General features: G+C 44.9%; 1 protein-coding gene across 1 annotated transcript; it reads left to right on the top strand.

Moving 5' to 3' along the window:
* Nucleotides 1-506: 506 nt before the first annotated feature.
* Nucleotides 507-15,824, top strand: tmem39a (transmembrane protein 39A). Its single transcript, XM_062528028.1, has 9 exons — nucleotides 507-789; nucleotides 5,335-5,524; nucleotides 6,270-6,492; nucleotides 7,600-7,683; nucleotides 8,300-8,454; nucleotides 10,032-10,368; nucleotides 10,908-11,095; nucleotides 13,497-13,617; nucleotides 14,427-15,824. The coding sequence occupies exons 2-9, from the start codon at nucleotides 5,412-5,414 to the stop codon at nucleotides 14,664-14,666; spliced, it is 1,461 nt and encodes a 486-aa protein (XP_062384012.1). The 5' UTR covers nucleotides 507-789; nucleotides 5,335-5,411; the 3' UTR covers nucleotides 14,667-15,824.
* The last annotated feature ends 851 nt before the right edge of the window (nucleotides 15,825-16,675 follow it).

Below are 16,675 nucleotides of genomic sequence, written 5' to 3'. Positions count from 1 at the left end.
GACTAAACATGTCCTTCAACCCGGAAATCGTAGCAAACCAACATGTTTTGAGCTATGTTTTGAGACTGAACACTGTCAGACACTGTTCTTTTATTGTCTTTGAACATTCCTCAGACTAAGAAAAAATGGCCTATGTTTTTTTTTAATGTAGCAGCTACAAAAGCACTTCATTGGGTACGGAAAAGTTGGAGTCGAATTACAATCACGTTGCACTTTGGTCGAAAGCACATAGTCGAATTCTAGCACTTTTTAATGTGGGCTACACTGCTTCCTGTGCATCATTTTGACCCACGTTTCTTATCGGAATTCCCTGCGATTTAAGATTCACATGCAGTGACCTTAGACAGAACAAGTTGGCTTTCAGCTGTCCTACACACTACAAATGAGCAGCACCACATCAGCCCCTGCCTTGTGTAATCAAAGATTTGTCTACAACTTTCAATCCTCATTGCTGTAACTGCGGCTGTGCAGTAGGGCACCGCGACGCGCATCAAAACGTCGCGTAAATGATGACGTGGTGGTAAGTAGGGCTCGTTTTTGCCACGTCGGTTTCTACGCTGTGTGAACTCAACTGGTGCACTGCAGATGCTTCTAACTTTACTTTAAAACTCAGTATTGGCCATTTTTAGAACACAGGGAACGGTATTGCAAGTGGTTTTGTTTACACAAGCTTCCAGTCTGTTCCAGGGTATCATCCAATGGATACAAATGTTCTTCCCAACTTAATTTGTTGGTAATTCACTGATGTCTTTTAGTCTACACCACCAGCTCCTGGCGTCAATTGTCACGGTAAGTAATGTTTTTAACAGGTTGAATACAATGCTACTATTTTTTACCCTATTTATTACGGTGCATTAACTATCAGCTAACGTCACTCTAGCATGCATTTTGCTAATCAGTCAAATTAGCTTGGACAGGTCCCTGTCCTAGATCAACTTTAGCAGAATTTGGTCATGAGGCCAGGTTTGACGCGTTAAAGCTAAGGGCTCAAGTTTGCCACATGCCTGTTTCTCACAATTTTGAGTGATAAGGTATTCTGCTTCGTAAACTAACTGGCCAACCATGCTGGTAAATGTTGGGTAAAGTGAGGGTTTGGCTGCATTGACGCCAATTTATGTGTATGCTATTGAGTGCTGAAACCGTTAAACTACCCCAAACGGGAAAAATCAGTTCATCCAGTGTTTACTCTGCTAAACCACTAAACTGGCCTAAATTGTAGGTTATCTAAATCGCATTTAATGATACAACTTCTAAACCTAACTGACTATGAAATCTGTAACCGTTTCGCACTTTTCCCCATCTTGATACAGTTTATTGGTCAAAGATTGTTATTGCCTGCTTGCTTGAGAGTAAAAGCCAATCACACTACAAACACGGCATATAGTTCCACTCAGAGGTAGCAAAATGTCCGCTAATATTAACTGCCATGCTATGTAGCCAAAATAGAGGAACTGAACGAATACATAAAAAGGATGCTTGACCCTACCACCCCCTTGTGTCGCACTGAACACAAAAAAAGAAAATGAAAGCGTGTAACAATAGAAAGAGATAGTAGACTCCAATCAATACATTTGCTAGTATGGCAACATTATTGTGTCAAAATACTTTTTATTTTTAGAGGTGGGTAGGCTGGGGGTGATGAACAAATGTGTTTCTGACTTATGTTTAATATTTGTGTGTACCTTGACATCTCCTCATAGTAAGTAGAATGTTGGCAGAGAAAATAGTTTGGTCAACACTTCCTTTGGGAATTAAAATGTTATTGTACATTACATTTATATAGAATGGAAACTTCTTTTTGTCCCCCGACTGAGCTCCCTCTACAGTTGCGGAGTATGTAGTCTGTATTTTACACAACTGTCCTAGGCTATGGGTGCCTCTCAACATCTCTTTGCGATCCTCGATGCTCGGTCCTCCACGCTCGTTCCCACTGATTTATAACTAACACTGGATAGACTATGCCATTGCTGCCGCCCCATCATTCTTTATGTAGATCAGTGAGGACGAGGATTGAGGAAGGATGTATAAAAGATTAAATGAGAGGCACGCTCCCACTCATGGCTTGCACCCTTCCCCTGGACAAGGCACATGTGGGTTTGTTTACAAACCAGAAAAAAAATCACTAGAACCATACTGACTAACAAGGTAATATTACACTATTTTATTCAAATAGGCTATTGTACAATTTCCATAAAGTAGCCTAATCTGTGATTCTCCAGGTTGGTGAGAGCGAAGTCTCAGGGCTTGTTCTCCAGAGACGTGCAGGTTACAGATGAGTAGGCGTGCCATTCACCATTCTCCCGATTACAAGATAGTTTACCATCAAAATGACTTCTGAGCGGTCTTAGAAAACTTCCATAGGATTGCTCGGCAATGACAACGACACACACACACACACACACACACATACACACACACACACACACACAAAAACAGCATATTTAACTAGTGTCTGAAGCAATGCTCTGATTGGTGGTTAGGATTCGGAGCAGGGGACGTACAGGGAAATAACTACTACTAACAACAACTACTGCTCAACAACGCACCAACAACTACTGCTCAACAACGCACCAACAACTACTGCTAAAAAAAACCCAGCGATTTCACACATCTCAGGCTCCAGGTCACGACATGACCCCAAGTAGCCGGTGATCGCCTCAGTCCAGGTCACAACGTGACCCCAAGTAGCCGGAGATCGCCTCAGTCCAGGTCACAACGTGACCTTAAGTAGCCTGTGAGCGCCTCAACCATATCCATCAGTTTGCCTTTTCAGCAGTCTGAGTCTGTTTTACGGTTCCTTTCAGTGACCGTCCTCAGAAACCAGAATCCAACTGCAGCGTTGTGGGTGACGTTGCTACCAAACCGCCAACACCTATTTCTACTGGTCTTCTGTGTGCTTGCCAAACGTGCTCCCTCACTTCTGCTACCAGATCTACATACTTGACTTCTTCCTCTTGAAGGCTTCCTCCATCATATCTTCAAAGAGAACAGTTAGCTCAATAAAATAGATGATGCACTCTAAATGCAACACCATGACTCGTCTCAAAGCAATTGGTCAATTCTGTCTCTCCTGCACAAACACAGTTCTACTGTCCCGGTCAGTAGCTGTGGACGAGTTCACAAGAGAACAGCCAAGAATGTTAAAACTATTAGAACTACTAAGGTGGCCATTGGGACTGTTGTTTAAACTCAAAACTTCACCAGCAGAACAGTTTTTAAAAAAAAACAATTTAGCAGTCAAAATGACCCGCCATAGCCTTTCTAATGTTAAAGGGTTCCAGTGCAGTTTCTGTCTTTCTTGTGTTGCCGCTGGGCTTCCCCGTGCGGTTGCAGAGGATTTGTGCGTTGCACAACTGTCATAAACAGCAGGCAGCAGCTATGGCGAGCACGCTTCCCTACATATATACGGACACCGTACATGTGGATTTGTTTACAAACAGCCATATATCATTTCCAAAGAGCCATGTCAACTGACGAGGTGATGGGTCACGATTTAATGCAAATAGTAGGCTATTGCACAATTGCCATGAAGTAATTTGTGGTTGACTGGCTTGGAGGAGAGCAAAGTTGCGAAGCTGATTCTGTAGCAGGCAAGGCCAAGGCTGTGGAGGTACATCATTCTCATTATTATCTCAAAGAGGGAAATTCAGGTGGTCAAGGTGCAGAGAGACACATAAGGCATAATAATGCAGATAAATGCATAAATATGTAGCTTATTTATTTGATCAGCAAGTCATTATCCTTTGGAGCATCCTTCCTTTGTCCCGAAGGCTTACTTGGAACCTGTTGTGTAGGATGCACTCGGCCTTGCTCAAATAAAATCTTTGCGTGTCTGAGAAGCTGACGTCTGACTTCTGCACCCAGTGCCCCTACTTGCTATCCTAATCATGTGCTGCAGCTTGCCCTGCTCTTGCTTGAGCACATGAACACAGATCAAACCAAAGGACCAGATGCTCTGAAGGACGGCTTTAGAAACAAGGTTGTTTATTAAGGTACACAACTGGCATAGGATGACACCAACTCCTCGACTGCTTTGTTCTCAAGCAAACCCGCCAGTGATTTTTAAAACTCGCTTACGTCTCCAGGTGCAGTGACACATGGGTCAGGCTAGACAACATTTTGAGTTCTCCAGAATGTAGAGGTTGTTTGTCATCGGCAGTCCTTGGAAAGTACCACATACCCTGCTCAAAAAAATTAAGGGAACACTAAAAAACTTCCAGTGTTTCACAACTGCTAAAAAAAAAAAAAAAATGTGTAACCTTGCACCCTTTTATCTAAACAATGTCAGGGTGTATAGTGTACTCTAGAGGTATTACAGTTCTGTCCTGTTTCCTTTAAGACTGATTCAATCAACTGCAAGAAACGACGTTGCATCAGAAGGTGTATTGTACTCCATGGACCTTCTTCAGGAGGGCAGTATGGTTCCTGGATGCAGGGACAATAACCTACCCTGAAACAGGAGATAAAATTACCTGTAGGGATGCACCGATAAATCGCCAACATTGGTGTCCGACAATTTCAGCCTTGTTGACTGATATCGGTTATCTGTAAATTTCTATGATATTGACCGATGTCCGTGATTGGTGTGTAGTTGTTATGTTGCATCAATTCTGCGCTACAGTAGGTAAATCTTATGCTATGACGGCTTGAAAGAGTATTTTCCCTTTCCATTCCACTGAAGGATGTTATTAACAACAAAAACTAAGTAAGCGAATAAAGCATCGGCATCGGTTATCAGCACATCATTATGCGTCCGCAGTAGTGTGTGCTTATAGGAGCTGGTGTGGCCCACTGTTCCATACAGTGCATACGGCATTTCCTTGAAAACTTTCAGGAGAAAGTTCCTCTGCTATTGCACCTTGATACTGAATATGAAGTTTGGTTTTGACTTTTGCCGCATCATACATGTATGTGCTGCTAATGCGTCACTAGTTACTTGGGCCTGTGTTATATTGTGTGTACGTACGAATGTATTCCCTAACAGTGTTGTTGTTTACTCTCCTCTGCAGTGGTTGCTCTGTGTAATAAACAGTGTTGTTGTTTACTCTCCTCTGCAGTGGTTGCTCTGTGTTGAGCAGAGCCCTTAATAAACAGTGTTGTTGTTTACTCTCATCTGCAGTGGTTGCTCTGTGTTAATAAACAGTGTTGTTGTTTACTCTCCTCTGCAGTGGTTGCTCTGTGTTGAGCGGAGCCCTTAATAAACAGTGTTGTTGTTTACTCTCCTCTGCAGTGGTTGCTCTGTGTTAATAAACAGTGTTGTTGTTGTTTACTCTCCTCTGCAGTGGTTGCTCTGTGTTAATAAACAGTGTTGTTGTTGTTTACTCTCCTCTGCAGTGGTTGCTCTGTGTTGAGCGGAGCTGTGGAGACGTGGCTGGGAGCCGCTGGCCTTGTGGTTACCGTGGAGACCGGCCATGCCCGGGGGGCGCAGGGGTCCGAGCCGGCAGCAGCTGAGCAGGGCGGCACTGCCCTCTCTGCAGACGCTGGTGGGGGGGGGACTCGTCAACGGCAACGGGCTACGCAACAGGTAGAGTCCCTCCACACACACACACACACACACACACACACACACACACACACACACACACACACACACACACAGGGCTACGCAGCAGGTAGGGTCCCTCCACACACACACACACACACACACACACACACACACACACACACACAGGGCTGCGCAACAGGTAGGGTCCCTCAACACACACACACACACACACACACACACAGGGCTGCGCAACAGGTAGGGTCCCTCAACACACACACACACACACAGGGCTACGCAACAGGTAGGGTCCCTCAACACACCACGTGCTTACACACACACACACACACACACACACACACACACACACACACAGACTACACTCATTACACAGTGGTATATCACACACTATGCAATAATAATGAAGTGTGTGCATCTATGACACCTCAGCTTTATTAAACACTGGACTTCATGGTTTAAGGGCCCTCAGCATTAGGAACTGCCGGCTGTACAGGAACACGCAGACTTTTTGTGAAGTTAGCTTGGCCGTCTACCGCTAGAGTTAGAGATGGGAATGCAGGCTTGCAATAGCCAATATTGACACCATTAGCTTAGCATAGTTTACTGCAGGTGGGTGACACTGTTAGCTTAGCTTAGCATAGATTACTGGAAGTGGGTGACACCGTTAGCCTAGCTTAGCATAGTGATCCAGCATATCCAATAGCAGCAGTATATCCAAGTGATCCAGCATATCCAATAGCAACAGTGTTTTCTTGTACTCCTGCAGGAGTAGCACCTCCGTAGGACTGTCCGCTCCTCCACTGACGGCCCTGATCACGCCGGAGCCAGTTCGTCATTCGCGTATTCCAGACCTCCCCCTGGACAACAGTCTGCTGTTTGAGTTCCTGCTCTTTCTCTACCTGTTGGTGGCCCTGTTTGTGCAGTACATCAACATCTACAGAACAGTGTGGTGGTACCCCTACAGCCAGCCTGCAGCCTCTACCTCCCTGGTGAGACCTATGCTACGCTACGCTACATGCGCTAACAGCACTCTCATGCTGATCAGTCTTGAGACCTACGCTACGCTACATGCGCTAACAGCACTTTCATGCTGATCAGTCTTGAGACCTACGCTACGCTACATGCGCTAACAGCACTCTCATGCTGATCAGTCTTGAGACCTACGCTACGCTACATGCGCTAACAGCACTCTCATGCTGATCAGTCTTGAGACCTACGCTACGCTACATGCGCTAACAGCACTTTCATGGTGATCAGTCTTGAGACCTACGCTACGCTACATGCGCTAACAGCACTTTCATGGTGATCAGTCTTGAGACCTATGCTACGCTACATGCGTTAACAGCACTTTCATGCTGATCAGTCTTGAGACCTGCGCTACGCTACATGCGCTAACAGCACTTTCATGCTGATCAGTCTTGAGACCTGCGCTACGCTACGCTACATGCGCTAACAGCACTTTCATGCTGGTCAGTCTTGTTGTCACTGCCTGCTGTGTTTTATTTATTTTCTTTGTGAAGCACTTTGGTCTTACTTGTGCTGTATAAATAAATAAGACTTACCTACTTGCTTACTTACCAATATCTACTCATTCAAAGAATCATCTCCAGCAACATGTTCAGTCATGTGTTTGTGTTATTACTCTGAATAGCTGCTAGCATTTTGTGTCTGTGTGTTTTATCAGTCCTCTGAATAGCTGCTAGCGTTTTGTGTGTGTGTTTTATCAGTCCTCTGAATAGCTGCTAGCGTTTTGTGTGCGTGTTTTATTACACCTGAATAGCTGCTAGCGTTTTGTGTGCGTGTGTACTGTATTTTATTACACCTGAATAGCTGCTAGCGTTTTGTGTGTGTGTGTGTGTGTTTTATTGCTCCTGAATAGCTACTAGCGTTGTGTGTGTTTTATTACTCCTGAATCGCTACTAGCATTTTGTGTGTGTGTGTTTTATTACTCCTCTGAATAGCTACTAGCATAGTGTGAGTGTGAGTGTGTGTGTGTGTTTTATTACTCCTCTGAATAGCTACTAGCATTTTGTGTGTGTGTGTGTGTTATTACTCCTCTGAATAGCTACTAGCGTTTGTTTTGTGTGTGTTTGCAGAACTTCCACTTAATGGATTACCATCTGGCAGTATTCATCACTGTTATGCTAGCCAGGCGACTCGTGTGGACGATCATCTTAGAGGTCTGTATGAACAAACAACAACAACAACAACAGCAAAACACACCTGTTGACTTGTGAACAACACATTGATTGTAATAAAATCAGTGTTTGTCATTATTTGGTCAGCCGATAGGACTGTCAACATCTCGCTCAACCACTCTCACCCTCTTATTAAGTACACTTTTACAAATGTTTATTGCAAATCCATTCTGCAATATCTGACAGAAAAATCATGATGGTGACATGTTCACCGAATATTTCTGCTGAACGTGCAATGTTTATCAGTGCACTGGAGAAATAAGATATACATGTGATCATCATTCTGTGGAGCGTATATTTCCAGTCCCAGAGCTTTTACATTGTGTGTGTGTGTGTGTGTGTGTGTGTGTCTGTCTGTGTCTGTGTCTGTGTCTGTGTGTGTGTGTGTGTGTGTGTGTGTGTGTGTGTGTGTGTGTGTGTGTGTGTGTGTGTGTGTGTGTGTGTGTGTGCGCGTGTGCGTGTGCGTGTGCGTGTGCGTGTGCGTGTGCGTGTGCGTGTGCGTGTGCGTGTGCGTGTGCGTGTGCGTGTGCGCGTGGACGTACATGTGTGTGTGTGTGTGTGTGTGTGTGTGTGTGTGTGTGTGTGTGTGTGTCCCTAGGCTTCCCAGAGCAGCCCCTGCTCCCTGGTCCGGTACGTGCTGGTGATCGCCGCTCGGCTCGGCCTGCTGACGCTCTGTGGCTGGGTGTTGTGCTGGACGCTGGTCAACCTGTTCAGGAACCACTCTGTGCTCAACCTGCTGTTCCTAGGCTACCCGTGAGTACCACTACTGCTGATGGTAATACATGTATTGTGCATAGAGCTTTTCAAGACACTCGGATGCTTAACTTTGAGTTAACTCACAACTACTACGACGACTGCAGTCATTTCATATTAGTCCATGAGCCTGGGCCTCAAATTTGGGCCATCGGTATCGACTGGGGGGACAAATGCTGTCATTGTTCTTTGGCAAGGTATACACCCCTAGTACTAGAGAAATCTCCATAGGAGTGGAGGAGTGGTAGCGACATCACTTTTTTCAGCTCATGAAGTTACTAACCCCCTAAAATAAATTCCGTTTTTGAAATTTGGTGTATATCTGGTTTAGGCTCATAGCAGGAACATTGGCAGCAACGTTGCCCAAATAGTTGTCCTGTGTATCATCAGCTGTGCTGTATGATTGGAGATCACAGACGGCCACGCCACGAAGACACTGCAGCGGATGGCTCATTCTGCAGTCGCTGGTGTTGTCGCTGACTCTTCCCCCGGCAAAGCCTCTTAACATGTAGCACATCTCTCACTGTCCAAATTAAGTCATTAGTGACTCCACTCTACCCAGCTAACGGGTGGCTCAGCACAATCATAAATTAAGAAGAAGGTGGATTTTTCCAAATTTCCCAAACTGAAATATCACAAGGTGATACAGAGACAGGTTGAGGATGGAGTATGAGTTGAACATGAGCAAGTTAAACATCATTTTAGTTCTTGATGGTTTGCACCACAGTATTGAGTCACCAATCTTGAGTGATGGTGATGATGATGGACTGCATTTATATAGCGCTTTTTCGGCTTCTGCGAGCACCCAAAGCGCTTTACATATCATGCCTCACATTCACCCATTCACACACCGATGGCGGAGGCTGCCATGCAAGGCGCCAACCTGCTCATCGGGAGCACTGGGGTTAGGTGTCTTGCTCAAGGACACTTCCACAAGGTCAGGAGGAGTTGGGCTCGAACCAGCAACCTTCCAGTTACTGGACGACTCCTCTACCTCCTGAGCCACTGCCGCTGAGTCATCGTTGGCTGGACTGTACGGCTGGACTGTATGGCTGGTAGGGTTGGGTATCGAGAATCGATGGGAACCGGGACTAGCTTTCCAATTCTCCCGGATTCGTTCAAACGTTTAAATTTCAATTCCTAGTATCGATTCCCAGTCCGCGTACCGGAAGAAGAAGCCGCTAAACACCAACGAAGGTGTTTGCATAACTGAGCTGAGGCAACAAGACGACACTTCATAGATTTGATATTTATATTGTAGTTGAAAACAGCCCTGTGAGAAATGTATAGTAAATGTCATTCAGAACGACCTTTGGTTAGCTAGCTCATTTAAAATATCCAAATTTTTTTGACCCTGCCTCGCACAAGAATCGGAACCGAGAATCGTTAGGAACCGGAATCGAAACAAGGAATCGAAATCAGAATCGGAATCGTTCAAATTCAAACGACACCCAACCCTAATGGCTGGACTGTATGGCTGGACTGTATGGCTGGACTGTACGGCTGGACTGTACGGCTGGAGTCTGGCGTTGTTGGCCTGCTTTGTGTCCCTAATGATCCGGTTGGTTTGTGGGCAGGTTTGGCGTCTACGTCCCGCTGTGCTGCTTCCACCAGGAGAGCCGAGGGGGTGGCGTGGCGTCTCCGACCGACTGCAGCCTCTCGGAGCGGGACGGTGTGGAGGGGCCGGCGCTGATCCGGCCCAGAGAGTTCATGAGCCTGCTGCGGGAGAACCTGCGCGAGCAGTTCAGCAGCCCCACCCCCGTCCCCACACACACCTGCCCACACTCCCCCGAGCTCATCCGCACCGAGGTGGAGGAGCTCAAGAGCAACTTCAACCGGCGCATCAAGGAGGTGCTCTTCAACTCGCTCTTCAGCGCATACTATGTGGCCTTCCTGCCCCTCTGCTTCGTCAAGGTCAGTTTCCTGAGGGGCTGGAGGCTCTCTGGTTACTTGATCAGCTGATCACTTAATCAATTAATCAAGTTATGGTTTGATCAGCTAATCACTTAATCAAGTTATGGTTTGATCACTTAATCACTTAATCAAGTTATGGTTTGATCAGCTAATCACTTAATCAAGTTATGGTTTGTTGTTTGTATGTTTTATAGGTTTTTAGTTGATATATTTCTGATATTTGATATTATTTATTATTGATAATGTTGTTATTATTACTATTTTCAATATGCTTAATGTAGGCTATTCAACTTTATTTTATTTTTTATTAGCTAATGTAGTATTTATAGACTGTAAGTCACTTTGGACAAAATCGTTTGCCAAATACCATAACCTTAAACGTAACAAACTTGGCATGGTATTATAATATCTACATCCATGTTCCTCCTGATATCTACGTCCATGTGCCTCCTGTTTGATAGAGTACCCAGTACTATGACATGTGCTTGGTCTTCTATATGTCTATATGATATATGTGTGTGTGTGTGTGTGTTTTCTAGAGCACGCAGTACTACGACATGCGCTGGTCGTGTGAGCACCTGATCATGGTGTGGATCAACGCCTTCGTGATGCTGATGAGTCAGCTGTTGCCGCCCAGCTACTGCGACCTGCTGCACCGCTCGGCTGCACACCTGGGACGCTGGCAGCGGCTGGAGCACGGCTCCTACAGCAACGCCCCGCAACACCTGTGAGTCCTGCGCCGCTCACCTGGGCTCTTACTCACCTGAGGCCCCTCCGCACATAGGGTGTCTCTCACCTGGGCTGGGCTCTTCATCACCTGAGGCCCCTCCGCACATACAGTAGGGTGCCTCTCACCTGGGCTCTTACTCACCTGAGGCCCCTCCGCACATACAGTACACTCATTTGGTCTCTTATACACATACAGTAGGGCGCCTCTCACCTGGGCCCCTCCGCACATACAGTAGGGTGCCTCTCACCTGGGCTCTTCATCACCTGAGGCCCCTCCGCACATACAGTAGGGGGCCGCTCACCTGGGCTGGGCTTTTCATCACCTGAGGCCCCTCCGCACAGAGGGTGCCTCTCATTTGGTCTCTTATACACCCTCCCTTCCTTCCTCCCTTCCTTCCTTCCTTCCTTGATCCTCGTCCTCACTGATCTAGATAGAGAATGATGGGGCGGCAACAATGGGACAGTCTATCCAGTGTTAGTTATAGATCCGTGGGAACGCCCCTCGAGGATCGAGGAGAGTGTTTGAGAGCCACCCATAGACACCCTTACATTTCATACTTTTATGAAATGTAATGACATATATTTTTCTCACACCTGTGAATCAACACATGAACAACATGGGGAAAAAAAAATTAGTAAATTTTGTTTGTATTGCACTTTACACCAAATCAATGAGCTCAAAGTGCTAGAAGCTAAAACCATGGTGACCGTGGTGTTTGATGCCCCAGACCCAGGTTGGGAACCACTGAGATAAACGATACATTATATTTATTCAGTTATTGTTATGGAATGTAGAACCTTTTGGTGGGATCCTCCCTCTGCTTTTAATTACAGTAGCAAACTATGCTAGCACAGTGTATTACGTCTGTTATAGGGAGGGTGAAGTTCGCCAAACTTTTTTTTTTTTCCCCATCCAATCAGATCATGCCAAGCCGAATAGTTTTTTAAACCAGCTGGGTTTCAGTTTCTACAGTCTTACTCACTGTTGAGTGCACCGAGAGCAGTCTGTAGAGAGCGATCTCCGAATCCCTGTGGCCTAGCAGCTCTTTTCTGTTTCAGTTTCGGAGAGGGGATTTCCGGGGGTTGCAGTTTCCTACCCGAAACTAGAAAGTTGCTGGTTTGGTAATCGCCTGCAGAGGGCCGCTCATGCCATGGCAGAAGGAACTGTAATGTGCTTCAAACTACATTAGTTACATTCATCCATTTAGCAGATGCCTGTTACGAAACAGGCGCTTGTAAGACGCAGACACAGAAGGGTTAAGGGGGTGGGATGAAACGGGTGCTTTTAGGACGCAGACACAAAAGGGTTAAGGTGGTGGGATGATTTTGAGTTGAGATACAGGAAGATATTAAAGAGACACCCACAGAAACTGGGATTAATCTGGCAAGAAGTGACACTGACATTATTATTTAATGGATCCAGAATACTTAATAAATAAACGTTGTTCCTTAACATACAGGGGCCATACATATACATCCTGTCAAATTCCCATTAGTAGCAGGCAGATTTTTATTTTTAAAGGCCAGTTATTTCCTGAATCCTGGATACTATGCATTCTGATACAGTTCCCTTGGCCTGTGGAATTAAAATAGTCCCACATCATCACATACTCCTCACCATATCTCATTATTGGCATGGAGTACTTTACATGGGATCATCTCTTAATGCAAATCAAACCAGCTATTAGGCTAACTGAAATAAAACCATGGCAGTCTCTAGCTATGGTGAATGGTATGTGATGATGTGGGGATATTTTAATTCCAACGGGCAAGGGAACTTTATCAGAAATGCATAGTATCCTGGATCCATTAAATAACTGGCCTTTAAAAATAAAAATATGCCTGCCTCTATGGGAATTTAACATAGGATACATGTATGTCCCTGTATGTTAAGGAAGAATGTTATTCATTTTGAATACATAATTAATTTACAAAAAAAAAATATTAATGAATTTTTTCCAATTTTTTTTTAAATTCATTTTTTTAGTCAACTTTAGCATGTGTATGTACTGTACAGGGTATGTAGCCTTATGAGCACAACTATAACATGATTTAGCTTCATTTGTAAGTGTGACCAGCAGGGAGAGCCACTGTGCAAGCTGCTGTATTCCGGTCAGACACAGCGACCTCAACTGAGTTCTGACTGGCTGTCACTCACTTCCTGATTCCACTCCTCTCTCTTTTTTGAAAACTGACGAAAAGAGGAATGTGGATATTGTGTCGGTTTTTAGATGTCAGTGTCATTTTAATTGGTGTGTGTGTGTGTGTATACATGTGTGTGTTTACATGTGTGTGTATACGTTTGTGTGTGTATACATGTGTGTACATGTGTGTACATGTGTGTATGAATACTTGTAATCTGTTGGTGACGTTGTGTTGGTTGCTGCATGTCTCTGCAGGTGGTCGCAGAGCACCATCTGGCCACAGGGCGTGCTGGTGAGGCACAGTCGCTGCGTGTATAAAGCCGTGGGGCCCTACAATGTAGCGTTCCCCTCCGACGTGTCCCACGCCAGGTTCTATGTGAGTTCTCCTTCTGACCGATTCCAACTTTTGTTTTCAGCAAAATCATTTTTGTCTTGGTTTTGATGAATTAGGAGAGGTTGTGCATAACCAAAGAGCTATCACGAACATGAGGCATGGTTGTGCCCTCCTTCTTTACGAAAATCTTGAACTTTAAAAACAGCCACTAAAAAATGGGCGAATTAGAACAAGGCCTACTTGTGATGTCAAATATCGCAAAGCCATTGAAGTTCAATTGGGGTTGCCGAAGAGGGCGCCATTTAGTCAAACGGACCATTTCAATACCCAGCCTAAATATAAGGTTTTAATTGGGCTTGTAAAATTGCAATTGAGTTCATTTTTTATGAATCAAAGTTGAATACTATTTTAACATCAGAGAACACAGTACAATACTCGATCCATTCTATGTCCTCAATTAGTCAATTCGATTCGATTTGATTGTTCTCAATAAGCTTTGTTGGCCTGACCATTCAAATAGAAACAGTGTCATGGAGTTTTAAGAGATCATGTCAAATGCATTGAAAATGCGTTGTGGTCATATCTGGTAGATTAGACATGGAATTGCATACAGGCAAACAGAAACAGGTTCAAACGTACAATATGTCTATATTTCTAAGTTTGGTTAGTTCCTTTTGAGACATAGTTCCATAGGTATTTTATTGTTTTGTTTTGTTTTTTCTGTTGTTTAAAGTACCATAAACATCCTCTCTGATGACTCAGTCATTTTATATTTACTCTTTTTACATTGTGTGTTTACATTGTTCTCTCCTCTTTGACTCTCGGTCGCTTCTACGTTTTTCTGCCTGCAGTTTCTGTTCCACAAGCCTCTGCGGATCCTCAACCTTCTGATTGGGATCGAGTCTAGTGTGATCGTGTACCAGCTGTATTCCCTGTTGCGCTCGGAGCGGTGGAACCACACGCTGTCTCTCGGCCTCATCCTCTTCTGCAACTATTACGTCCTCTTCAAGTTGCTGCGTGACCGCATCGTGCTGGGCAAGGCCTACTCCTACCCCGTGGCCAGCCCCGGCCTCAGCCTGAAGTCTCAGTGATGACCATTACTGGCCGATACCTCAGACTAACTGCCCTCCTTCCATAGCCATCCTTTGGGATGTTGGGACATACGATGGAGTCGAGGGAAACGAGTAATGTGTGTATGTGTGTGCGTGTGTGTGCGTGCGCGTGTGTGTGCGGGCGCGTGTGTGTGTGTGTGTGGAGGAGGAGCTTCCAGGGAGAAGACTGTGAACTTGTGTGTTTTGATACGGTTCTATTTTCGTAAAATGTTTATATCTATTTAAAATTATATATATTTTATTTTGTATACTGTTACTAGATGGGGCATTATGACATGCTGTTATGATACTGCCCCTTCCACTTCCCCACTGTTGTGCACGGAAGTGACCCGGGGGTTTGGGGAGGGAAGTGGTGACCCATAAGCCACGTGACACCCGTGTCCCACAGGCCAATCACAGGACAGGCTAACGTCTGCTAATTAGCAGGTCTTTGGCTCGGCTGACCAATCACAGGAAAGGCGGTCTGCTAATTAGCAGGTCTTTGGCTCGGCTGACCAATCACAGGAAAGGCCGTCTGCTAATTAGCAGGTCTTTGGCTCGGCTGACCAATCACAGGAAAGGCCGTCTGCTAATTAGCAGGTCTTTGGCTCGGCTGACCAATCACAGGAAAGGCCGTCTGCTAATTAGCAGGTCTTTGGCTCGGCTGACCAATCACAGGAAAGGCCGTCTGCTAATTAGCAGGTCTTTGGCTCAGCTGGCCAATCACAGGAAAGGCCGTCTGCTAATTAGCACGTCTTTGGCTCAGTTGACCAATCACAGGAAAGTTGATGTATTTCTAAGGTTTTCGGTTGAAGAGCCAATCATCCAGTGCCACCTGCTTTATTTATGAATGCTGTACATATATTATAGCATTATATGCTATACATATATGTACATATATTTCATGTGCTGCTGTTTATTACGAGCTTTTGTACAGTTTTACACCCCCCCCCTCTCCCCCCCAAAGATCATGCATTTCCTGCAGAATCCATTGCTTTCATCATTTTGTCATAACATTTTGTTATATCTATTTGTTCTCATCTCAAGGAAACTTTGTGCCAAATCCCAGGTTTGGCTGTTCGGGCCTATGAATTTGCCATCTGGAGTATTTGACATAGGAAGCCATTGTTCCCAGTGCCAATAAACATGTCAACTGCCTTTTGGACGTTTTGTACGTTTGCTTATGCTGTGATGGTGGTCCCGCCTGTTAGTGTGTTCCTGTAACTTAGTTTTTGCCTTCTTGGTCGTAAGTTGCTGTGTAGTGGGGTGTAACAGCGCAACCCATGATCGCAAGAGGAAAAGAATATCTAATACTATAAATATTCTGCTTCTTGTCTTCTGCATCCGAATGAATGAATTATTACGTTCGGTGGGCTACCAACATGGTGGCAATATTCCTAGAATGCAACGCGTGTGCCCGAGCCCTATTGACTTAGTTGAATAAGTAGTTCGGATAAAAGCATTAGCCAAATTAATATCATTTTTAAATATATAATTCTGACATATGTTTTACGTACCTTCACAGAATTGCCCTTTGAGCTTTTTGGAGGTGCAGTCATTTCAGTCAGACTGGTTGCTCTACGGAGGCGGTTTATTGAGACACCTTGTTAAGTCCGAGTGAGCGGTGACCCTCTCAACACAAGAGCCATATGAATTGGGTTGGATCATCTTTAATGTCCCCGAGGGCCCATTTGGGTCGTAACATGTAGCCAGCACAAATACGCACTCAGTTCCATAAAACATAAGGCAATACATCAGGGCATACATACTGTACACATGTACATTATATTAAAGCACTTATGAGGTCATAGAGCCATAGGGCGGTTTACCACTGACAGGTAATTAGGCCTGGTGTTTCTACTAAACCACATCTTTGGAATAGTCTTCGGGATCTAGTTAAAGGATTAATGTATTGAGAAGCATTACTCACAACAATTATCGTCAACTTCTGGCTTCATATACTGGGAAACAAAAGAGGCCAGCAGCAGATGTCACTTTTTGGTAAGACA

Source organism: Sardina pilchardus, chromosome 23 (assembly GCF_963854185.1).
Source record: "Sardina pilchardus chromosome 23, fSarPil1.1, whole genome shotgun sequence".
NCBI classification, from domain to species: domain Eukaryota; kingdom Metazoa; phylum Chordata; class Actinopteri; order Clupeiformes; family Clupeidae; genus Sardina; species Sardina pilchardus.
This window is presented reverse-complemented; position numbering and strand designations above follow the sequence as displayed.

Excerpts from the sequence above, each read along its gene's own strand:
- tmem39a (XM_062528028.1), top strand. The coding sequence starts at position 5,412 with ATGCCCGGGGGGCGCAGGGGTCCGAGCCGGCAGCAGCTGAGCAGGGCG. Across the intron at positions 5,525-6,269 it reads GGCAACGGGCTACGCAACAG|GAGTAGCACCTCCGTAGGAC; the intron begins GTAGAGTCCCTC and ends GTACTCCTGCAG. Across the intron at positions 6,493-7,599 it reads CTGCAGCCTCTACCTCCCTG|AACTTCCACTTAATGGATTA; the intron begins GTGAGACCTATG and ends GTGTGTTTGCAG.